At 44.7% G+C, this 26,283-nt stretch overlaps 1 protein-coding gene and 1 pseudogene across 1 annotated transcript; both read left to right on the forward strand.

The window, feature by feature from the left end:
* Positions 1–14,170: 14,170 nt before the first annotated feature.
* On the forward strand, positions 14,171–16,497 carry LOC133750031 (olfactory receptor 7D4-like; annotated as a pseudogene).
* A 7,062-nt stretch (positions 16,498–23,559) lies between these two features.
* On the forward strand, positions 23,560–24,501 carry LOC133750032 (olfactory receptor 7D4-like). The gene has a single exon (XM_062179419.1). It carries the CDS (start codon positions 23,560–23,562, stop codon positions 24,499–24,501), a length of 942 nt encoding a protein of 313 aa, XP_062035403.1.
* Positions 24,502–26,283: the final 1,782 nt, after the last annotated feature.

Consider the following 26,283-nt stretch of genomic DNA (forward strand, 5'->3'; position numbering starts at 1 on the left):
TTACAATGACATATTTCAGTATGTTTTATAACCACAAGTTTAACTCTCCATTAAGTAAATGATTCAACAAGTAGTAAGTAGAATAAAACCAGTGTTCCTCAAGCTAGAGATAAGGGCTATAAATAGTAATCAAATCTCTGTGGTCGGCACTGTGGCATAGCAGGTAAAAACCCTGGTCTACAGTGCTGGCATCCCATATGGGCGCTGGTTCCAGTCCCGGCGGCTCCACTTCTGATCCAGCTCTCTGCTGTCGCCTTAGAAAGCAGTGGTAGATAGCCCAAGTCCTTGGGCCCGTGAACCTGTGTGGGAGACCCAGCGGTTGTTCCTGGTTCCTAACATCAGATTGATGTAGCTCCAGCCATTGCAGCCATCTGGGGAGTGAACCAGCAGATGGAGGATCCCCCTCTTTCTGCCTCTGCCTCTCTGTAACACCTTTCAAATAAATAAATCTTTTAAAAAAATCAAATCTGAAAGTGTCAATTTCATTCATATACATTACTTTTTTTATACTTTGTATATTAGTTACCACAAATCAGGGAAAACATGGTATTTGTCTTTTGTCTTTTTGGAACTGGCTTATTTCACTAAGCATATGGTTTCTAATTGCATCCTTTTGTTGCTGAAGACAAGGTTTCAGGTTTTTTACAGGTGAATACTATTCCATAGTGTATATATGCCACATTTTCTTTATCCAGTTGTCAGCTGATCTGGGTTAATTCAATGTCTTAATTATTGTGAATTGAGCTGAAATAAACATGGGGGTACAGATAACTCTTTCATCACACTTGTATCATTTTATTTGGGTAAATTTCCAAGAGTGGGATGGCTAGATAATATGGTAGATCTTTTCTTAGATTTCTGAGAAATCTCCATACTGTGTTCCATAATGGTTGTACTAGTTTACATTCCCACCAGTAATGAGTTAGTGTACCTTTCTCTCCACATCCTCACCAGCATTTATTATTTTTAGTTTTTGGCTGACAGTTATTCTAACTGGGATGAGGTGAAACCTCATTGTGGTTTTTATTTGCATTTCTCTGATGGCCAGAGATTCTGAGCATTTGTTCATGTGTCTGTTGGCCATTTGTCATCCTTTGAAAAATACCTGCTCATGTCCTTTACTCATGTCTTAACTGCTTGTTTGTTTTGTTCTTGTTGAGTTTCTTGAACTATTTATAGTTTCTGTATATTATCCTTTGTCAGTTGAATAACTTGCAAATATTTTCTCCAATTGTCAGTTACCTCTTCGCTTTGTTGAGTGTTTCCTTTGTGTTGCAGAAGCTTCTTAGCTTGATGTTATCCCATTTGTTCAATTTTACTTTTGTTTCCTGTGTTTCTGAATTCTTTTACAAGAAATCTTTGCCAATGCCAATGTCTTGGAGAATTCTACTGATGTTTTCTCTAGTAATTTGATGGTATCAGGTCATAGATTTAGATCCTTGATCCATTTAGAGTTGATTTTGTATAAAATGTCAAGTAGGAATCTTGTTTCATTCTTCTGTATGTGTAGATCCAATTTTCCCAGCACCATTTGTTGAAGAGACTGTCTTTTCTCCAGCAATTAATGTTAGCTCCTTTGTCAAAGATTAGTCAATTGTAGATGCATGGATTAACTTTTGGGGTTTCTATTCTGTTTCATTGGTCTACAAGTCTATTTTTGTGATAGTACTACCTGTTAGCTGAGATTTTAAAAAGGAAGGGGCATTCCCTGTCCCACTGCAGAGCAATAAAACCAGAATCTTTGAAGGTGGGGCTTGGGCATAGTTGCAATTTAAAGTTATTTGGGAGATCCATTTCCAGGGGTGGTTAGGAAGCCATGCACCCTGGAGCTGTTCTCCGGCAACCAAGGAAGTCTCGAAGGTATTGGGGGAGGGGTTAAACATGCATGAATGCCAAGCAGTGTTGTCATTCTTGAAGAATTAGAAGGACTAGGAGAGACACAGAAAGGAACTAACCTAGCTATAGGATTCAACATTATTTCACTTAATGCACAAAATATTTATAGAGTAGCTACTACATGCCAGGCATTGTGCTGGAGATCTATGAGTGAAAAAGAGACAAAAACACTCATAGATCTCAAACACAATGTCTTGGAGCTGCTATGATGAGCAGGGTGGAGTGGGGGATAGACAATGGACTTAATAGGTAACTGTATATACTAGGAGGTGATAAGTGGAGATAGGCTATAAACTTAATAAGTAACTGTGTAGGGGCCGGTGATGTGGTGCAGTGGGTTAACGCCCTGGCCTGAAGTGCCAGCATCCCATATGGGTGCCAGTTCTAGTCCTGGCTACTCCACTTCCAATCCAGCTCTCTGCTATGGCCTGGGAAAGCAGTAGAAGATGGTCCAAGTCCTTGGGCACACACGTGGGAGACCTGGAAGAAGCCCCTGGCTCCTGGCTTCAGATCGGTTCAGCTCCAGCCACAGTGGCCAATTGGGGAGCAAACCATTGGATGGAAGATCTCTCTCTCTCTCTCTCTCTCTCTCTCTCTCTCTCTGTAACTCTGACTTTCAAATAAATAAATCTTTTTTAAAAAGTAACTGTGTATATATTAGGGAATGGTAAGTACCTTGGAAAGAGGAGAAACTAGAAGAGAATGAGGAGAGCTGGGGACTTAAGGTGGAGGGTAGGATTAAATAGAGGGCTCCACATAGGTTTGGCTGAAAAGGTACATTTTATACTAAGACTTGAAGAAGAAGGGGTAAGCCAAATAGATGACTTTTGAGGAAATAGTTTCAGGCAGAGGGAGAAGGCATTTGGCTTCTGGGTTAAGATGCCAATTAGGATGCCTGTTTCCTACATTAGAGATATGGGATCAATTCCCAGCTGTGGCTCCTGACTCCAGGTTCCTGTAAATGCAGACCCTAGGAGAAATCAGGTGATGGGAGACCTGGATTGTGTTTCTAGCTCCTAGCTGTAGCCTGGCCCAACACTGGCTGTGGAAGGCATCTGAGGAGTGAAACAGTGGGATATATGCATCTCTTTTTTTTTTTTAAAAAAAAGATTTATTTTATTTTATTTATTTATTTATTTAAAAGGCAGAGTTACAGAGCAGGTTGGGGGTGTTTCTCCTCTTTCCAACTGCTTGGTTCACTCCCTAAATGGTTGCAATGGCCAGAGCTGGGCTGATCCAAAGCCAGGAGCCTGGAGCTTCTTCTAGGTCTCCCATGTGCGTACAGGGGCCCAATGACTTGGGCCATCTTCCACTGCTTTCCCAGGCCATAGCAGAGAGCTGGATCAGAAGTGGAGCAGCTGGGACTTAAACAGGCACCCATATGGGATGCCAGCACTGCAGGCAGTGGCTTTACCTACTATGCTACAGCACCAGCACCCCTGTAGGCACCTTCACTCCTGTAGCCTACTTCCTTCCTGTAGGCTAGCTTGAACACCTGTCCCCAGATGTTTTTCATGTACTGTAACTGTGACACTCCTCCAATCAAGAGCTTTTAAGGGTTTTTCAAGGGTTTATGTTCCTTCCTCCTGAATCCAAATGTGTCTAAGACAAATTAAGTCTATGTAATGTCCAAGGCTAGTTCATACAGGGCAATGCCACTTTGGCCTAATTCTCTTGGGACTCTCGCTGTCACTCTTAGAACCCAGCCACCATGCTGGGAGGAAGTCCAAGCCATCCCATAAAGATGCCCACATGGAAAAAGAATTGATAGCCAGCACTAACTTGCCAGTCATTGGACAAGTGGGCCATGTGGGGGGCCAATTTTCCAGCCTCAAATTTTCCAGCTGTGTCTGCAGAACCCTTCCTAGAAGACAGATTTGTGATCAAGACAGGAACACAGTTACACATATACAATAATGTTTTGGTCACTGATGGGCTGCGTCTATGATGGTGGTCCCAAAGATTGCATCACCTGAAGATGTCATAGCTATCTGTGTAAATGCACTTGAAGATGTTTGCACAAAGACAAAATTGCCTAACAATGCATGTCCCTGCTATGAGCCAATGAACGGCCATAAAGGAGTTTTTTGGTTTTGTTTTGAGAGAGAGAGAGCATTCCCATTCACTGGTTCACTCCCCAATGTCTGCAATGGCCAGAATGGGGCTAGACTGAAACTGAGAGATGGGAACTCCATCCACATTTCCCATATGGGTGGCAGGGACCTAATTATTTGAGCAATCACCTGCTGCCTCCCAGTTTGCACATTAGAAGGAAGCTGGAGTCAGAAGCCAGAGTTGTAGATTGAATCCAGGCATTCTAATATGGGAAGCGGGCATCTAAGCGGCATCTTGGTGAGGGAAGTGTGGAGGTGTTATGCCCAGTTCAGTTGTCCTCAAAGACCACCAAGGAGCCGATACCACTGTAAAGCATACGAGAGTTTTATTACAGGTCCGGGCCTGGACTCTCAATCAACACCGACACAGTGGGTCTGAATTGAGAGCCCCGACCCTTCAGTTAACAGGGTTTTCAGGGACATTCTATACATTATGGTACCATTTAGCAAATCATCTCATCCCGTGGGAAATTCAAAGGACATCTCTTAGAACTGATTAGTGCATCCAGTGGCGGGAATGGGCCTAGTAAAGGTGGTTGGATGGCTTTGGGGTTGATGCCTTTTAAATTGATTGCCGAAACATGGGGTCTGAGCTGCTGGGGTGTACGTGCTGAACTAACTGCAGGGTCTCGGGAAGCTATCAATCACCTTAACTGCCCTGAGAAGACACCAGGAACTCTAGGTATCTCTCTGTTATCTGCTAATCTGCTGTTGCTAAGAGAGTTTATCATAAGGGGAGTTCATTTACTTTTACGAGCTTCTGGCTCAGGGTTCAGGGCCTGGTCAGGCCCAAGTTACAAGATGGAGGCCTAATTTAAAATAGTTGCACCTTGATCCAGGCTCAGGTCTCACAGAGGAAGCATCTCTATAGATCTGACAACCCTAGGGTATCCTAAAGTATTATCCCTGTGTGTTTGGCTTATTTCACTGAGCATCATAGGCTCACGGTTCATCTATATTAGAGCAGGTGTCCGGATTTCCTTTCTTCTTATGGCTGACCAGTATTCTACCACATGGATAAATCACATTTTGCTTATATGTTTATGTGTTTGTAGATACTTGGGTTGTTTCCCCATTCTTTTTTTTTAATAAATAAATAAATATTTATTTATTTATTTAAAAGGCAGGGTTACTGAGAGGTAGGAAAGGAGGGCAGAAGAGAGACAGAGAGTGAGTGAGAGTGCTCCATCTGCTGGTTCTCTCCTCAGATGGCCACAAAGGCCAGGTCTGGACCAGGCTGAAGTCAGGTGCCAAGAGCTTTTTCCGGGTGGCAGGGCCCAGACACTTGGGTCATACTTCACTGCTTTTCCTAGCCCCATTCTTCTTTTTGACATTCAAAGTGTTCCACCTCAGCTGTGGGAGACCCAGGACTGTAATTTTGAAAATTTCCTACAGTTCAGTGCCCAATAAAGGACGGCTTTCCCGTTGAGAATGGACTGAGATCCTGAAACTGAATATTGTGCCTTGGATACAGTTTGAGGTGTTCCCCAAAAGGGTCACAGGTTAATAGTGGTGAGAATTTTTTTTTAATTTTTTTGACAGGCAGAGTGGACAGTAGAGGGAGACAGAGAGAAAGGTCTTCCTTTTTGCCGTTGGTTCACCCTCCAATGGCCGCCGCGGTAGGCGCGCTGCGGCGGCGCACCGCGCTGTTCCGATGGCAGGAGCCAGGTGCTTCTCCAGGTCTCCCATGGGGTGCAGGGCCCAAGCACTTGGGCCATCCTCCACTGCACTCCCTGGCCACAGCAGAGAGCCGGCCTGGAAGAGGGGCAACCAGGAAAGGATCGGTGCCTCGACCGGGACTAGAACCCGGTGTGCCGGCGCCGCAAGGCAGAGGATTAGCCTGTTAAGCCACGGCGCCGGCCAGTGGTGAGAATATTTAAAACCCACTCTTTAGCCATTTAAAAGATTTATCCACTTATCTATTTGATGAGGAGAGAGAGAGAGAGATTGATTAGCAGGGGGCTGGATGAGAAGTGGAGCAGCCGGGACTTGAACTGAGGCTTCGATATGGGATGCCAGCACCGCAGGCAGTGGCTAAGCTTGCTGCACCACAACACTGGCTGCCTGGACATTTTCAAATACAGGTATTGCTGTGCATTTTTACAGGTTGAGCATGCCTAAACCCCCCCCCCCAAAAAAAAAAAGCCAAAATTCCACAGGATCCAAAATCCAAAACTCGTTGAGCCCCAGGATGACGCCCACAAGTGGAAAATTCCACATCATGAAACTGTTTCATGGACAAAAAATTATTAAAACTAGTGTACGAATCAGCTTCAGGCTGCAGGTATAAGGTGTCCATGAAGCATAAGTACTTTTGTGTTTAAAGACTTGGAACCTGGCCCTCAGATATTTCATTATCTATAAGCAAACATTCCACAGGCTGAAAAACTCCCAAATCGGAGAAACTTCTGGTCTCCAAGCATTTTAAATAAGGAAACCCAACTTTTATTAACCGTACACACCTGGCCTTGCACTAAATAAGCCACCACAACTTATTTTCTTGAGAGAGCGAGCCAGCCAGTCTCAATAATGTAACACAGCATGATTTCAAGTCTGTACCGCTCCAGTGAACACGTGTGGAATCACCCCATGCTGTTCTTCATTTTATGGATGGCACTGACCAGCCTTGCCACACTGACCCAGGATTGCAAAACCATTCCCCAGCCCCAGCCCAGGGCTCACTCCATCACACAGCAGCAACACACAGTGGGGAAACAAGCGCCATAGGTGTTCCCTCCCCGGGGGTCGAACCTGCGCCTCGCAGACACGGTCACAGCCTGAGCCGCCAGGCAGAGTGCGCAGGCGCAGAACACCCATCCCAGCCTCTACATGCGATGCACACCTCGTGCTCCCCTCAGCGGAGCTTGCCTCGTGCCTCTCGCCTTCCCTCCTCCCGCCCCTTGGTTCTCGACTTCCCATTGGCTGTCAGCTTCCTCCTTCCGCCCTAAGCCCAGCAGGCCCCTGCCAGGGGAGAAGTCCCGCCTCTACGGGAAGGCCTCTTGGCTCCTGATTGGCCCAGCTTGCAGTCAGTCAGGGTGGAAAAGGCCAGAGTCGAGCGCGGGAACCGGCAGTGGCTTCCGGTCCCGTGGTTCGGGCGGGGCGGTGGCCCAGTGGCTAGCTACGCAGGACCTGGGGCTTCCAGCCATGGACAGTCAGGTGAGGAGAGGCCGCGCTGCCCCAGCACTGCCCACCGGTCTCGCCAGCCCCTCAGTCTCGGTCTCCACACTGTCGCTCTGCCCCCCACCCACCCGGCTTCGTGCTTGCCCCCAGCTTCCCGGGCTTTTCTGCGGGGGCGCGGGGGCGACCCCAGGCTGCCCAGAATGTCGCTGGGTAAGGGAAGGGGTCGCAGCCATTGACAAGATGATCCCCCAGCTTATCTAAGCCCCTGGCAGCCCCTCAGCCTGACACCTTCCTAGAGAAAGCCCGATTGGTTTGCTTCAGCTCCTGGGAGAGTTCAGGAAGGAGCTGGGCCGTGCTTGTCAGTCATCATGATTGACAGGGCTCTGCTTCGTGTCGGTCTCTGGTCAGTGCTGGATGAGGACTTCTTCCTTTGAGATAGTGGCACCGGATCCCTGTTGTTTCATAGACGATGCCAGCAGCCGTCAGGGAAGACTCGGGGTGCGGGGCCCGGGAACCTCAGATCTGGCCACGTGGAGGCTGCAGCTGGGTGCCCTCCCAGCGTCTCGGGAGGTCGGAGCGAGAGGCCAGGGTGTGTGAGTGTGCAGGACGGATTCTGTCTGTCAGGGATGATGTGGGGGTTTCTGGGGGTGGGTGTTCCTCCAGGACTCTGTCTGCAGCGCTCTTGCAGGAGATGCTGTGGTCGCCTTGAGTTCTGCGAGCTCTCCCAGGCGCGGAGCCCCCTCGTCTCTGCGGGGAGCCAGGTGTTTCCACTGGAAGGTTCCTTATGTGCCTGGGATTTGCGGGCTCCCTGATCTCCCATGCTGCCCCCCACACCCCACCCAGTGCTATCCCTGACACAGTCGCCATCCTGAATGCCTGGATCCTGGTCTAAGCTGGGTCTCTCCCACCTGTGGGTCTGGCCAGCTGCCCCACATCAGGCTCTGTTGAGGTCTCTTTGCAGCCACTTGTTTCGCTCCTCACTTTGCTGCTGTTGCTGGGTGTTTCTGGCCTGGTCTGCTGAAAACCCTGACCCTGCTCAGGTGGCCTGACGACTTCCCTCCCCTACAGTACCCACGTGGCCGTGGCCACTTGGGGTTGGTTCCCGTGCCTCTGTGACCGGTCTACATGCTGCTTCCCAATGCCAGCCCCTGTGCCATCCCTGCTGTTTCCCTGGGGAACGCTGAGCCAAGGGCTCTCCTCTACCCTCCTTCTTTGTAAATATTAATTGAATTTTAAGTAGGCAGTAGAGACATGTATTCATCATGAAACTTTTAAAACTTTTTTTTTTAATAAAAGATTTGTTTGAGACACAGAAAGCAAGACAGAGGCAGAGAGATGGCACTCTCAACCATTAGTTCACTCCGCAGATGCTGACAACAGCAGGGTTTGGAGTTAGATTGAAGCCAGGAACTAGGAACTCAATCCAGGCCCCCACATGGGTGCAGAGACCCCAGGTACTTGAGCCATCCCTGCTGTCTCCCAGGGTCTGCATCAGCGGGAAGCTGGATTCAGGAGGCAGAGCCTGGCTTTGAACCCAGGGACATGAGTGTCCCAACCAGTGGCTTAACTGCCAGGCCAAACCTCCACCCCGTGTACAATGTCTTTTTCAAAAGTTCATGTTCTCAGTTGGCGAATGCACGCTGTGTACTTCTGCCCTGTTTGTTGTGCCTGGCTTGCTAGGTGCCTGAAGCAGCCCCCCCGTCTCTCATCAGCCCTTCCTGGGGTAGCCACTCTGTGATTGTATTTGGTTCCATCCCTCTCTCTCTCAGAATGGCAGACCTGGAAGGCTCTCTGGAGCGGTCACTCTGATGTTGCTGACCAAGGCTACCAGAGCACATGGGATGCGGTCCCTGTTCCCAGAGGCTCTGCAGGGACAGGATGAGGGGGTGTTGGGGGCCATTGCAGACTTCTTTTTTTTTCTTTGACAGGCAGAGTTAGACAGTGGAGAGAGAGAGAGACAGAGAGAAAAGTCTTCCTTTTTCCGTTGGTTCACCTCTCAAGTGGCAGCTACGGCTGGAACGTTGTGGCCGGCGCATTGTGCCGATCCAAAGCCAGGAGCCAGGTGCTTCCTCCTGGTCTCCCATGCAGGTGCAGGGCCCAAGGACTTGGGCCACCTCCACTGCACTCCTGGGCCACAGCAGAGAGCTGGACTGGAAGAGGAGCAATTGGGACAGAATCCGGCGCCCCAACCGGGACTAGAACCCGGTGTGCCAGCGCCGCAGGCAGAGGATTAGCCTAGTGAGCTGTGGTGCCAGCCTCATTGCAGACTTCTGAGCACACTTGGGTGTGACTGGTTTGAGGCCTGGGGATGAGAATGAACCTGGAAGGATGTTGCACTTACACTGGGTCTCAGGTGAGTGGAATTTGGATCAGCAGAGAGAGGGGCAGAGGGCACCCCAGGCCATGGGTGTAGAAGCGATGGGGGCAGACGGAAGCAGCCCTTTTGGGCTGCTGTCAGATTGAGCCTGGAGCACAGGGTGTGTGCATTTCCTGTGGCTTCTCAGCTGTGGGACCCCAGGATGCAGCATTAGGAATGGTGTCTGTGTGCGTGGGAGGGAGCCCCCAAACCTGACAGGTGGACTCCAGGGTGCATTCTGACCTCCAAGGTTGAAATGTGCAAGGAGAGCAGCCTTGGCAGGCAGGAGATGGGAGGTGTGCCAGGGCCTGGCTCTTTTCTGGGGGAGGGGTCTGTCGGCCACTGGCACACTCAGTCGAGTGGCAGAATCTGAGCAGAGACAGGTCTGGAGGGATCATGGCCATGTAGTTGCACGTGGTGAGCTCCAAAGGAGCAGGCAGGAGCTCTGGGTCCTGGGGCTGGGGAGGGTGGTGGAGCCCAGTACTGGGTGGTTTGACTAGGAAGCTGCCGCTCCCTGGTGACTGCCCACCCCTGCTTGTCTGCGGCTGGAAGCCGGGGCGCATGCGGTCCTGTGTTACTACAGAACACTCTTGTGTTTGACACCTGCTGTCAGGTCTGTGACTGTTAAAACTTTGGGAGGTTTTCACCATGCAGTGTGGATGCTTGCAGGAGCCTGCCTGCTGGGGGTGTCGGCCAAGCTGGGTGTTGAGGGCTCCAAAGGTTCCTGGCTGTGTTCTCACTGGAGTGGAACCTGCCCGAGCTGCCTCCTGTCTCAGGCTGAAGTGCTGGATGGTGCATGAGGAGGCCACAGTCCCTTGGGAACCTGTCACCAGGGGCTGCATGCTGCCTCTGCCTTCTCCCTGGAACCACGTCGGTGGGGCTTTGTGGATGCCTAGAGGGCCGAGAGCAGCCTCTGTTCTGCACAGTATGAATGCCGCAGGAAGTGCTGGGGTAGAGGCACCCAAGCAGGGAGGCAGTGGTCTGCTGAACAACGCTCAGTTCTGTGGATGTGGGCCGAACCTGGCATCTCTCCTGACCTGCCCTGGCCCTCGCTGCTTCGTGGCTCAGTCTCGCAGCCTCGATTTCCTCATCTACAAAGTGAGGGGACTGCACAGTTCCACCCTGTGAGGCCTTGTGGGGACCCCAGCTGCAGGCCAGCAAGGGGCACAAGAGTGGCACAAGTGGGCGGCAGGCAGCCTGGTGGTTCTATAATGAAAAATGCCAAGAACACAGAGTGTGGTAAAGATGATGGGGGTGCTTTAACCTTGAGTGGTCAGGGAAGGCTTCCCATGGGGGGTGACAGTTACACTGAGGGCCTGTGATGCGCGGGGCCAGCATGGGAATCTATAGGAACTGCAGAGGCAGGAATGAAGCCTCCATGGAGGCTGTGCGAGTAGAACAGAGGATGAGGGATGAACAGGAGGAAGCTGATTTTATTTATTCTTCCATTGATAGACATCTGGGTTGATTCCACATCTTAGTTATTGTGAATTAAGCTGCAATAAACTTGGGGTTCAGATAACTCTTTCATATGCTTATTTCATTTCTCATGGGTATATTCCCAGGAGTGGGATGGCTGGGTCATATGGTAGGTCTACCAGCAGTGGACCAGGTTACCTTTTCTCCCAAACCCCCCTCGACATTTGTTATTTGTTGATTTCTGTATGAGAGCCATTCTAACTGGGATGAGATGATTTTGATTTGAATTTCCCTGATTGCTGGTGATCCTGAGCATGTTTTCATATGTCTGTTGGCCATTTGAATTTCTTCTTTTGAAAAATGCCTGTTCAAGTTCTTTGCCCATTTCTTAACTGGATTGTTTGTTCTGTTGTTCTTGAGTTTCTTGAACTCTTTACAGATTCTGAATATTAATGCTTTATCAGTTTCATAGTTTGCTAATATTTTCTCCCATTCTGTTGGTTGCCTTTTCACTTTGCTGAATGTTTGTTTTGCAGTGTAGAAGCGTCTCTGCTTGATGTAATCCCAGTTGTCTATTTTGGCTTTGATTGCTTGTGCTTCTAGGGTCTTTCCCAAGAATTCCTTGCCTATGCCAATGTTTGCAGAATTTCCGCAAGTTCTTTAGTAATTTGATGGTATTTGGTTGTAGATTTAGGTCCTTGATGCATTATAAGTGGATTTTTGTGTAAGGTATAAGGTGTGTGTGTGGGGAGGGGGTCTGATTTTATATTTCTGCTCACAGAGATCCACTTTCCACAGGACCATTTGTTGAAGTGACTATTCTTGCTCCAGGGATTGATTTTCTCTCATTTATCAATGATTAATTGGTTGTAGGTTTGTGAATTGATTTCTGGAGTTTCTATTCTGTTCTATTGGTCTACATGTCTATTTTTCACCAGTACCAGGATGTTTTGATTATAATTAACCAATCTTTTAATTTCATTTGTCTGTTAATTTTTTTTGAAAGTAGAGAGCAAAATGGAGTGCAATGCTGTCTGCTATTTCACTCCCCAAATGCCCACAATAAATTTTACATTTTGTTTCCTTCTTTAATTTGCTTTGTATAAAAGTCTTCAAATTTGAATTTTAGAAGTTTATGAATCATTTTATTTTATTACTCATGAAGATATATTTTTTGAAACTCGAAAAAGTTTTTAAATAAATATAGAGGGAATAGATTTCATATATTTCTTATATGCAGTTCTTATGAGTATAATGATGTCTCACACCCTACCCTTGCTTCCTTCCTCACTCCCACCTCGCAGCTTCTTTTCTTATTTTTAATTTTTACCATGACATTCTTTCAATTTCATTTATAATCACAAGCTTAACCCTCCATTAAATACTGAATTCAATAAGTAGTAGGTAGAAAAACCACTATTCTTCAAGAATATAGACAAGGGTTATAAAAATAATCAAATCTCAAAATGTCATATTCATTCATATACATTGTATATTTTTGTGCTCTGTATATTAATTACCACAAATCAGGGAAAACATATTTTTTGGAGACTGGCTTATTTTTTTTTATTTAAAGTAACATTCTGTTTTAGAGTGATGTCTCACAAAAAGATAAGAAAAGGTTAATTGTGATGAATCCCCATACCACAAAATATGCAACCATTAATATTTGGGTATTTCTAGATGTATGTTTAATTTTAAGAATGTATCCATTTTTAAGTATTCCAAACAAGAAAAAATGTATTCTAAATCCACTTTACACAAAGGGAACGTGGATACATTCTTTGAGTTTTTTTTGATGTAGTTGCTATTTTTCTTAATAAACTTCACTGATTTTTTAGACAGAAAAAAGTCATTTCTTTGAGTAGTATTTTTCCTTATACTGAGATTTCTTAAAGCTATAAGAGAGTATGTAGTGAATTATAATATGTATGCCTATCCCTATCTCTTGGAAACACCAAATATTAACATTTAAAATATATTTGCTTTCAGTATCTTTCTTATTTATGTGTTTATGTAAAAATTACATTGATGGTATTGTATGTATATAGTTGTGTATGTCATTTATCCTTATTTTTGAAGTACTACAACTATAAAACAGAGATAAAGTCAAGATCAACTTTGATCTAGAGCTCTACTTACATTCACAATTATATCTACTTTGATACTATTAATTATATTAACTTGACATTCAAATATTCTTCAAGGAAAGTGTACCACAGTGAGATGTTTACTGTGGTTGGTTCCTTTTGAAATTCACACTTTATCTAGTGGACATCTTATGGTGTTTAAATCAAATCAAAGAAAAAAAAAATGGGCCGGCGCCGTGGCTCAACAGGCTAATCCTCCGCCTTGCGGCGCCGGCACACCGGGTTCTAGTCCCGGTCGGGGCACCGATCCTGTCCCGGTTGCCCCTCTTCCAGGCCAGCTCTCTGCTGTGGCCAGGGAGTGCAGTGGAGGATGGCCCAAGTGTTTGGGCCCTGCACCCCATGGGAGACCAGGAGAAGCACCTGGCTCCTGCCATTGGAACAGCGCGGTGCGCCGGCCGCAGCGCGCTACCGCGGCGGCCATTAGAGGGTGAACCAACGGCAAAAGGAAGACCTTTCTCTCTGTCTCTCTCTCTCTCACTGTCCACTCTGCCTGTCAAAAATTAAAAAAAAAAAAATGTTTCTTCTCCAGGGAAATGAACCCAGCTCCCCCTGCTGATTTTCCTAGAAAGAATATGATGTAAAAATTTTCCTTCTACTATCTTTTTGTTAAGCCAACAGAGCCTAACTGTTTCGAGATTGGGAAGATAATAGAACAATTTACTTAATAAGGAGCTCTGAGAATTCAACCCTTGAGTTGACAGAACTTTTAAATGAATGCCCCTGTTATTTCTCACCTGTAATTAATGGCTTCCCGCCTGCTTAAAGCCCATCTGCACCTCACAGGGACACTCTGGGAGATGAGAAAGCTCCAGTGGCCATCATCGGAGAGTCTTGTGTTCCAGTGAGGGCTTCTGGGGTAAGAAGGGAGAGTGGGTGGTGGGCTTTATGTCTAGAATAATGGGACTAGCACAGACCTATTGTGGTGTATTTTAGTTTCTGAAATCAGCCCTTCTAGTTATTATGTTCTTTCCTTTCCTTCTGGAATCTAGAACCTGTGTCCACTAAGAGTTACAAATGATCATTCCCTGAATGTGATGTTTTCTGGAGAGGCTCCACAGCTTCTCTGCTTCCCCCTGTAAATTGTGGGCTCCTCTTCATTTAACTACTCACTGAGCATGTCTAGTGCGTAAGTATTGTCTCTGATGTTGTAATGTGATTGGCATTTTCTTTGATGATTTACGTGTTTTTCCCCACAGATCTCATTTACAGATATCACTGAATACGTCTATATTGTTGTTGCTGTTAGGATCACTGTTATTTTTTCACAACAGTAGGCACAGTACAATAAAGCAATATAATTATTTCAGACATTTGGTTTTAAGCCAGTTTCTCCTTCTCAGCTTATTAATCTTTAAATGTTTAGGAGAGTGTTGAATGGCTGAATATGGAGTACACTGCCTTGAACTCTTGATGAATTTCACAGTAATACTACAGTATTTGATTGTAGCATCTCCTATTGGCTGTGGATGGCAACCATTTGTTATGAGTTAACTAGTTATCCTTATGTCCCAATGCAGTGCTGTGATGCTGACCACAGTAATGGCTGTTCAATATACTTAAATGCATTTTTCTATTGTGACTATGATTCCTCTTCGTTGTTCCATTTGCTTTTCATGTGTCATAGTTGATGTTTTTCTTTGTCTCAATCTTATTGAACCTTTGACATTTGTACTTACCAATCTTCTGTGATGTTATAGGGACCATGTACTTCCATGAAAGACAATGAGATAAAACGTAGTCACCCCAGACACAGAAAAACATGCATTTAGCCATGGGAGAGGGATGCCACAGTGGTATAACAGCTCCACTTTGGGCCTCATGCTCTGTTTCCTGGTCCTCTCCTCTCCATCACACTCATCTCTCAAATCACCTCAAATACAAAGCTCACTGTCTGATGAGGCAGTGGTAAACTGTGTTCTCTCAGTGTGGAACACACTTCACCTGATTATCAACCCATCTTTCCTCTCTTAGCTCAAATATTCCTTTTCCTGAAAGTCTCTCTTACCTGCCATTCCAGAGTAAGTTATTCAGTGTTTTTCTTCTGTCCTTAATTAGCATTCATTTGGCATTAATGATGAATGTTTTTCTATCGTAAAGAGTCCCTAAATTAATTTTCATATCTTAATTTTGTGTTACAATTTTTCTGGATGTTTTGATTTCTCTAAGACTTGGACTTTTAAAACTAAACACATCCATTATATTTTGCCCGTTAACTCTGCAAATAGAATGCATTTGCACTTGAGAGCATGTGTTTAGGCACACACGGACACAGATGCACACACAGAAATCCCTTGGATTTCATGTTAATGATTGTGTGCTTCTGTGTTCTTCTCCTGGTGTGGTCCACATACATGCTTTTCCTCTTCTTGGAAGAATTCACCTGACAGGCATTCTCTCAAAGAAGGGGCCATAGGGATCTTCATGAAATGGAAGTGCTGTATGGCAAAAGAGGTAGCAGAACTGTTGTATTAATGTGACACGATTCCCTTTTATGGCTGACCCAGGTTAAGATGCAGATGTATCCATAAAGGAATATTTATTGTGATCTTAACAATAGAAGTTCTCGGGGTGGCTCCGTGGCACAGGTTAATCCTTGCCTGCAGTGCTGGCATCACATATGGTTGCTAGTTCTAGTCCCAGCTGCTCCTTTTCCAATCCAGCTCTCTGATATAGCCTGGACTTCTTCCTCTGCAACCTGTCCTTTGTGGACATCTGTTTTGTCTTCACCACGGTCCCAAAGATGCTGGTGAACATCCAGGCACACAGCAAGGACATCACCTACATAGAATGTCTCATCTAGGTGTATATTTTTATGATATTTATTGCAATGGATAATTTCCTACTGGCCATCATGGCCTATGATCGGTTTGTGGCCATCTGCCACCCCTTGCGGTACACAGTGGTCATGAACCCACGCCTCTGTGGCCTCCTGGTTCTAATCTCATGGTGCTTCGTTTCCTGGGTCTCCCTGCTTCACCTTCTGCTGCTAATGAGGCTGACGTTCTCTGCTGGTACTGAGATCCCCCACTTCTTCTGTGAACTGGCTCAGCTTCTCAAGGTGGCCAGCTCTGATACCTTCATCAATGACATTACCATGTATGTGGCAACTGCCGTGCTGGGCTTGTTTCCTGCCACCTGGATCCTCTTCTCTTACTCTCAGATTGTCTCCTCTTTAATGCGGATGTCCTCCACTGTGAGCAGGTACAGAGTATTTTCCACCTGTAGTTCTCACCTGTCTGTGGTCTCCTTGTTCTATGGAACAGGACTTGGGGTGTACTTCAGTCCTGCCGTGCCACAGACTTACATGAGAAGTTCAGCTGCTTCGGTGTTGTACACTGTGGTCACCCCAATGCTGAACCCCTTTATCTACAGCCTGAGGATCAAGGATTTGAAGGGGGCCCTGGGCCAGCTCCTCAGCAGAGGATTCCCTTGTGTTTGGTGAATCACTGACCTAAGGACTCAGTGTGCTGTAGCCCCTACAGAAATGCTGTGAATTTCAATATGCTGGCTCTTTTTCTCCCCTCAAGTATATACTAAATTTATTTCTGTACCCAAAGCATGTCTGCATTGATTGTGTATGTGTTTACATTTTCCTCTTCTCAACAACTCCCTCCATACACCTGTCTTAGCTTTTCTTCCTTCTACCTGATGCTCTAAGTTCCATGTTTGGTTGTTTATCTTCCAGGAATTTCTGTTTTTTTAAATGTCTTTACAGCACTTGTTTCACAAGCACTCACATGGTTTCTATCTAACTTATTCTGTTAGTATGTTTTTTATTTGAATTTCCCTCATGGCATTGTTGGCCACTGGTATTTCTTCTTTTGAGAAGTGTCTATTCAGATTCTTTGGCCATTTCCTAATGGAACGGCAATCAGAAGCAAAATATCTAGTATTCCACCACACACTAGGGTCACTCTATTTAACAGTCATGTGTTACATGCCTTATAAAGAACTGGAAGGCAGAAGCTGATAGGCTCCCAACACAATGAATAGATAAGGAAATGGAAGCAATAGTGAGCTGCTTCTATCCATTTGTGCTGTACATAGTTAATGAGTACTCAGTGCCCCATAAAACAGTGTAGACATGGGAGTATGTTTTGTGGAGTGACAGGTTAAGCTGCTGCTTGGGGCAGCCATATTCCCTACTGAAGTGCCAGTCAAGTCCCAAATCCTCTGCTTCTGATCCAGCTTCCTGATGATGCATTGGGAAAGCAGCAGGTAATGGTCCAAGCTCATGGGTCCCTGCCACACATGTGGGAGACCAAGATGGATGTGTAGGCTTCTGGATTCGGCCTGGCCCCTCAAGCCTGTTGTAGGTATTTGGAAAGTGAATAGTGGATGGAAGATTCCTGTCTCTTTGTCTCTCCCTTTTTGTGTCATTTTTCCTTTCCAATAAAGAAAGAAATAAATCTTTAAAACTTTGTTTTGCATGCTAATAAAAATGTTTTAAGCAAAAAAAAATTCTCTTGATTTTAAATTTTCTCATGACAAAAGTTAATATTTGAGGTAATGGTTGCTTGAATTTCTCTGATTTCATAATTTTTCAATGTGTACATATAATAAAACCTCACATTGAACTCCATTAATATATATCATTTTTCACCTAAAAAGATACTTTCAAACATTTCTCTTAAATGTTAATTTTTATAACATTAGTTTGATTGTGCTCTTATTTTCCCTGAAATAATGAAATGAAAATAATCTGATAGTCAAGGATGAGTTTTTTTTTTTTTTTTTTTGACAGATAGAGTTAGACAGTGAGAGAAAGAGACAGAGAGAAAGGTCTTCCTTCCTTTGGTTCACTCCCCAGATCGTCACAATAGCCGGAGCTGTGCTGATCCGAAGCTAGTAGCCAGGTGCTTCTTCCTGGTTTCCCATGTGGGTGTAGGGGCCCCAGCACCTGGGCCATGCTCTACGGCCCTCCTGGGCCACAGCAGAGAGCTGGACTGGAAGAGGAGCAACCGGGACTAGAACCCGGTGCCCATATGTGATGCCAGCACCACAGAGGGAGGATTAACAAAGTGAGCCACACCGCTGGCCCCACAGATGAGATTTTACCATCAGGGCTGTTCTTTTCGTGTATGTCTTCTTGTTTGAGTCTATTGGGATATCGTCTCTCACTCACCCTATTTCTTGGAGGAGGAAGCTGAGAAAGAGATGGACAACAATCAGCAGTCTGGCACTAGGAATGGGCGTACTCCTAACTGTGCTTCCTACTTTCCCTAGCACAGTCACGGTGATGTTCAACACAAAAGCCAGCATCTAACTGCAGAAACCGCTCTGCTCAGATGATCAGTGGTGCTGTACTGCCTACACTAACTCTGAATTGTTGCTTCACCCTTTATGGTCCTTAATTTTTTCCTTCCTCACCCTCCTTCCTTGTTTATACCCTTTCCTACGTCTTTTCGGCTGTTGTATTGGTTAATGCTAACTCACTTTGGTCATTTCCTTGACTGAATACTATTCCACTGGATTATATGCATCTTGTATATCCCTTCATCCTTTGATTGACATTTGGGTTATTTCCTTCTTTTGACGTTAGTGAGTAGTGCTTCAGTGGACATGCATGCACATTTCAGGATTGCTTTTCGATTATTTTTGGCAAATATCTAGGAGTTTGACTTTTGGGCTGAGCCATTATAAAACTGTTTTTCATGCTAACTGGCACAATTTACATTCTCAGAAATATATCAAGGTTCTAATATCACGGTATTCTTCCCAATGCCTTTTATTTTCCTCTTTTGTAAGAAAATGATAGCCTCCCACAGAGTGTGAAATGTTACCTCCTTGTGCTTTTGATTTGAATTCCCTAGTGGCTGTGCATCTGTTTCTGTGCTTGTTGGCAGTGTGTCTGTCTGCTTTGGAGGAATGACTTTCCAAGTATTTACTCATCTTTGTGTGTATGTGTGTAGTATGTATTCTTATTTCTGACGTGTAAGACGTCTTGATATATTCTGGATATTTCACCCATTCTGAAACGTATGAGTAAGTTTTGCAAATAGTTTCTCCATTCTAAGTGACATCTTTCTGTCTTTCAAGTATACCATGCATTGTAATTGACTGCACTCATCAAGGCATACGATAGATCTCTTGGATGTATTCCTCCTACCTAGTATGAATTTTGTGTCCTTTTTCCAACATCTTTTCACCCCCTAAACACAGACTCATGTCTTCATTTATTTCCAGTGATTTTAACTTTTTGAGTTCCACATATAGGTAAGTTCATGCAGTATCTGTCTTCCTATACCTGGTCCATTTTCTTTTCTTTTTTTATTTGACAGGTAGAGTTATAGACAGTGAGATAGAGAGACAGTGAGAGAGAGAGACAGAAAGGTCTATCTTCTGTTGGTTCACTCCCCAAATGGCCGCCACGGCCGGTGCTGCACCGATCCAAAGCCAGGAGCCAGGTGCTCCCTCTTGGTCTCCCGTGCCGGTGCAAAGGCCCAAGCACTTGGGCCATCCTCCACTGCCTTCCCGGGCCACAGCAGAGAGCTGGATTGGAAGAGGAGCAACCAGGACTAGAACCTGGCACCCATATTGGATGTCGGTGCTGCGAGGTGCAGGATTAACCTAGTGAGCCATGGCGCCGGCCCCTGGTCCATTTTCTTAACAACATTATGTCTCCTAGGTTCATCCATGTTGTTGCAAATGACAAGAGTCCCTTCATACTTAAACCTGAATAGCATTCTGTTGTGTATATACCTCTGAGTTTTTCCTTATGTATTCATCCAACAGTGGATAATTAAGCTAATCCAATATCCTGGTTGTTATGGGTACTGCTGGCATTATAAGATTTTTTTTTATTATTATTTTACTTGAAAGTCATTGTTACACAGAGAGAGAAGGAGAGGCAACAGAGAGAGAGACATCTTCCATCCAGTGGTTCACTCCCCCAGGTGGCTGCAGCAACTGGAGCTGCGCCAGTCCAAAGCCAGGAGCCAGGAGCTTCTTCCAGGTCTCCCACACAGATGCAGGGGCCCGAGGACTTGGGCCATCTTCTACTGCATTCCCAGGCCGCATCAGAGAGCTGGATCAGAAGTGGAACAGCCAGGTCTCGAACCAGTGCCCATATGGGATTTCAGCACAGCAGGTGGCGGCTTTACCTGCTGTGCCACAGCACGGGTCCCATGCTGCCATTATAAAGGGAGTCAGACAGGTGTCTTTACTACTTTGTATTCTTTGGATACATCCCAAAGAATGGGATTGCTGTTTCCCATGGTGCTTTCTATTTTTAAATTTGGGTGGAATTGCATACTACTTTGCATAATGACTGCACTAATTTACTCTCTCACTAAGAATATTAGGGGGTCAAAGGGTCCCTTTTTTAACATTCTAACCCACACTTGTCATCATTCATAATAGCTATTTTGATGAGTATGAAGAAGTATTTCATTGTGGTTTTGAATTATATTACCAGATGAATATCATATACTCACTAGTCATTTGTATGTCTTCTTTTTAAAAAGATTTTATTTTATTTGAAAGACAGAGTTACAGAAAGAGGCAGATAAAGAGAGATCTTCTATGGGATGGTTCACTCCCCAGATCGTCGCAATGGCTGGAGCTGCGCCGATCCAAAGCTAGGAGCCAAGAGCTTCTTCCGGGTCTCACACATGGGTGCAGGGGCCCAAGCACTTGGGCCATCCTATTACTGCTTTCTCAGGCCATAGTAAAGAGCTGGATCAGAAGAGAATCAGCCAGGACTAGAACCAGCACCCATATGGGATGCCAGCGCTTCAGGCCAGGGTTTTAACCTACTGTGCCACAGTGCTGGCCCCTTGTATGTCTTCGTTTCAGAAATAGATCCTTTGTCCTTAATTGTGTTACTTTTTTCTATTGAGTTGTTTGAGTTTCATCTGTTTTTAACAGTCCTTATTCATTGTATGGTTTCCAAATTTTCTCCCATTCCACAGATTGTGTGTTCACTCTGTGGGTTATTACTTTTGCTTTGTACTTTCTACTTAGATGCACTCTTTTTAAAGGTTTATTTATTTGATAGACAGAGTTACAGACAGAGAGGTCTTCCATCCACTGCTTCACTCCCCAAATGGCCACAATGGCCAGAATGGGGCTGATCCAAAGTTAACAGCCAGGAGCTTCTTCCAGGTCTCCCACATGGATACATGGGCTTATTTCACTTAAGTATAATGTTTTCCATTTGCATCCATTTTGTTGCAATGACAGGATTTCATTTTTTACAGCTCGGTAGTATTCCATAGTGTAAATATCCCATCATTTCCTTACCCAGTTTTCAGTTGACAGACATTTGGGGTGATTCAATATATTAGCTATTGTGAATTGAGTTTCAGTGTACATCGGGGTACAGATAACTCTTTCATATGCTGATTTTATTTCCCTTGGGTTTATTCCTTGGGTTGACTGGGTCATATGGTAGGTCTATATTCAGATTTCTGAGGTTTCTCCATGCTGTCTTCCACAGTGGCTCTATCAGTTTACATTGCCATCAACAGTGGACCAGGCTACCTTTCTCCCCACATCCTCACCAGCATTTGTTTGTTGATTTCTGTAGAAAGCAATTCTAACAGGGGAGAGGTGAAGCCTCATTATGGTTTTTATTTACATTTCTCTGATGGCTAGTGATCCTGAGCATTTTTTCATGTATCTGTTGGCCATTTGGATATCCTTTTTTGAAAAATGCCTGTTGAAGTCCTTTATCCATTTCTTAACTGGGCTGTATTTTGTTGAGTTTCTTGAGCTCTTTATAGATTCTGGATATTAGCACTTTAAATAGAACACATTTGGTGCTGGCGTTGGGACGTAGTGGGTAAAGCCACCGCCTGTGGTACCATCATCCCATATGAGTACCGGTTCAGGACCTGTCTGTGCCACTTCCAATCCATATCTCTGCTTTAGTAGTAGAGGATTGCTCAGGTCCTTGGGCAACTGCAGCCATGTGGGAGACCTGGAAGAAGCTCCTGGATCCTGGCATCAGATCGGCACGGCTCCGGCTGTTGTGGCCAGTTGAGGAGTGAACCAACAGATGGAAGACCGCTCTTGCACTCTCTTTGCCTCTCCTTCTCTCTCTGTATAACTCTGCCTTTCACATAAATGGATAAATCTTTAAAAGAAATATATTGTTTTAAAAAAAGAATGCATTTGTACTTGAGAGTTTGCATTTGTGGGTACACACACATACATCCATTACATTTTATGTCATTGGCTGTGTGTTTTTGTGTCCTCTCCTTCTTGTTGTTGTCCCATGCCTTTTCTTCTTCTTGAAAGAATTAACCTGGCAGACATTCTATCTAAGAAGGAGCCATGGGGATCTTCATGAAATAGAAGTGCTGTACGGCAGTCAAAAGAGGTAGCAAAACTGTTGTATTAACATGATCAGAATTCCATTCTTGATGGTTGACCCAATTCAAGAGGCAAAATATCCATACAAGAAATATTTATTGTGATGTTAAAAGTTCTCATTTATGAAATGCCCACTGTATGTCATCAGAATCCCAAAAGCAAGATCACATGCATCATCTAAATTAATTTTGCTACATATACTATCTTACTATACCCAGAGAGAGTTATGTATCTGAAATTATTATCATAAAATGAAGAGTTTAGGGGCTGGCATTGTGGCATAGGAGGCAAGCTGCCATCTGCGACATTAGCATCCCATATGGGTGCTGTTTTTGTGTCTGGCTATACCACTTTCAATCCAGCTTCATGCTAATGCACCTTTAAAAGTAGTGGAATATTGCCCAAGTGCTTGGGCAACTGCAACACCCGTGTGAGTCTGGATGAAGCTCCTTTTTCAGCCAGGCGCAACTCTTGTCATTCATGCCATCTGGGGAGTGAGCCAGCGGTTGGGAGTTCGACTTCTCTCTCTGTCTCTGTCTCTCTCTGTATCTCTGTCTCTCTCTACCCCCCTCCACCTTCCAAGTAAAATAATTTTTTAAAACAGGAAGAGTTTAAAGTGTTAAAAATGACATCTAATATTCATTGAAATCCTACTGTGTACCAAGACATTCTTACACTTCACAAGGAGATAGTAGTAATAAACACATTTTTAGAAGGAAAAGCATAAGACACTGAGAGTGGACTTCTATATCACTAGGAACTATCAGCACAAGATAAAGGTTGTTTGAGTTGAAAGCCATGCTTTAATTACCATTGCATAGATATTAGAATGCAGGAATTATGGAGATTATCAAAAGAAGAACATACTGTGTTTCCAAATGCTTTGTAGAGTAATCCCAAAGAAGAAACTCATTTACGAGCGTAAATTCATGCTGGAGAATAGAACTAGTAAGCAGATGATAAAGGAAGAGATTACTGGCAAATAAAGGAAGTTGGGATAATTATGCACGTTCACAGGGGAAATGCTCTAGAAATTGGAAGAGTCATTGGCAGGACTCAATAGAAGATCACAGATATCCATCAAAGGCGGTTTATTTATGATGTGGTTCCAGTTGGCTGTTGATCAGTACTGTCTTGCCTCCTTTCCTAGAAGACCTAGAAGATTTCCTAGAAGATTCCCAGCTCCATGGAAGTAAAAAACCACACGGGAGAATCACAATTCCTCCTCTTGGGCCTCTCAGATAATCCTGAGCTGCAGCCATTGATCTTTGGGTTGTTCCTGTCCATGTACGCAGCCACAGTGCTTGGGAATGTGCTCATTATCTTGGCCACCATCTCTGCCTCCCATCTCCATACCCCCATGTACTTCTTCCTCTGCAACCTGTCCTTTGTGGACATCTGTTTTGTCTCCACCACAGTCCCAAAGATGCTGGTGAACATCCAGGCACACAGCAAAGACATCACCTACATAGAATGTCTCATCCAGATGTATTTTTTAATGATTTTTCCTGGAATGGATAATCTCCTGCTGACCATCATGGCCTATGACCGGTTTGTGGCCATCTGCCACCCCTTGCGGTACACAGTGGTCATGAACCCGCGCCTCTGTGGCCTCCTGGTTCTAATCTCATGGTGCTTCGTTTCCTGGGTCTCCCTGCTTCACCTTCTGCTGCTAATGAGGCTGACTTTCTCTGCTGGTACTGAGATCTCCCACTTCTTCTGTGAACTGGCTCAGCTTCTCAAGGTGGCCAGCTCTGATACCTTCATCAATGACATTACCATGTATGTGTCAACTGCCGTGCTGGGCTTGTTTCCTGCCACCTGGATCCTCTTCTCTTACTCTCAGATTTTCTCCTCCTTAATGAAGATGTCCTCTGCTGTGAGCAGGTATAAAGCATTTTCCACCTGTAGTTCTCACCTCTGTGTGGTCTCCTTGTTTTATGGATCAGCATTTGGGGTCTACCTCAGTTCTGGTATTACCCAAGCTTCGCTGAGAACCTCAGTTGCCTCAGTAATGTACACTGTGGTCACCCCAATGCTGAACCCCTTCATCTACAGCCTGAGGAACAAGGATGTGAAGAAAGCCCTAGGCCGGCTTCTTGGCAGAGCAGTGCCTTGTTGGGGTTGATATTGTGGTTCAGCAGGTTAAGCTGTCACTTAACCTGTTTTCCACATTGATGTGCCAGTTTAAATCCCAGCTACTCTGCTGTAATCCGCTCTCTGCTAATGTGCCTTGTAGCATAGCACATGAAGCCCCAAGTGTTTGGGTTCCTTCTACCTATGTTAGAAATCTGGATGGAATTCTAGGTTTCTGTCTTCGGCCTGGCTCAGCCCTGGCTGTTTGAGACATATAGGTAGTGAACCAGTGGGTGAAAGGTCCTTATCTCACCCTTTTTCTCTGTCCCTCTGCCTTTCAAAAAGACCAGATAAATAAATTTTAAAACTCTGTAAGTATTGCATGTTAATAAAAACATTTTAAAAGGACAAATTATCATCTTGTGAATTTTAAGTTTTCTTATAATAAAAAATGGATTAATATTTGAGGCAATGGTTATACTTATTTCCCTGATTGTATAATTTCACAATTTGTATGTGTATTGAAAAATCACATTGTACTTCGAAAAATATATAAAATTATTGTCAGTTAATAATAAAGCTTTTAAAATGTGCCCTCTTGAATGCTAATTTTTGTCTTGTTAATTTGTGTTGTTGTTTTCTCTGGAATATTGAACATCATACGACAGTGCAGGATAAGTGCTGACCATATCAAAACTGTGCTGCATTACATATATGACACTTTTTAATCCTGAAGATGTGTGAGAGATTGTCCTTCCCTCACCCTATTTCTTGGAGGAAGAAACTGAGATAGTGATGGACAACAATCTAGCAACTTGACACTAAGAGAGCCCGTACCCCTAATTTAGCCATCCTGCTTTTTCTAAACACAGTGGTGTGATTTTCTTTTTTTTAAATTTATTTTTATTTTTTATTATATTTTTTTTGACAGGCAAAGTGGACAGTGAGAGAGAGAGACAGGGAGAAAGGTCTTCCTTTACCGTTGGTTCACCCTCCAATGGCCGCTGTGGCCGGCACACCACGCTGATCCGAAGCCAGGTGCCAGGTGCTTCTGCTGGTCTTCCATGCAGGTGCAGGGCCCAAGCACATGGGCCATCCTCCACTGCATGCCTGGGCCACAACAGATAGCTGGCCTGGAAGAGGGGCAACTGGGACAGAATCCGGTGCCCTGACCGGGACTAGAACCCGGTGTGCCGGCGCTGCAGGCAGAGGATTAGCTGATTGAGCCGCGGCGCCGGCCAAGTGGTGCGATTTTCAACATGAAAAGCTGGAGTCTAGCCACAAAGCTGGTTTCTTCACATGATGCACAGGGATATACTACTTGTGGTAACTCTGGGATGCTGCCTCATTCTTATTTTCTTGCTTCTCCTTCCTTCCTTCACTCTTTTCATCTTCCTTTGCATCCTTTCATCCTCCTTTGTGGCTGTTTCGTTGGTTAGTGCTAATTTGCTTTGCTCCTTTTCTTGACTGAATAGTATCCCACTGTATGTTATACAACTTGTATATGCATTCAATCTTTGATCGACATTTGGGTTATTTCCATCTTTGGCTATTGTGAAGAGTGCCTCTGTGGACATGTGTGAACATTTCTTTGAGTACTTCTTTTCAGTTACTGGGGGAACATACCTATGTATCATTCTTGCTAGGCCATATCTTTTTTTTAACTTTTATTTAGTAAATATAAATTTCCAAAGTACAGTTTATGGATTATAATGCTTTCCCCCACACACAACTTCCCTCCCACCCGCAACCCTCCCATCTCCTGCTCCCTCTCCCATTCCATTCACATCAAGATTCATTTTCAATTATCTTTATATACAGAAGATTGATTTAG

The sequence above is a fragment of the Lepus europaeus genome, chromosome 20, assembly GCF_033115175.1.
Source record: "Lepus europaeus isolate LE1 chromosome 20, mLepTim1.pri, whole genome shotgun sequence".
Classification (NCBI taxonomy): Eukaryota; Metazoa; Chordata; class Mammalia; order Lagomorpha; family Leporidae; genus Lepus; species Lepus europaeus.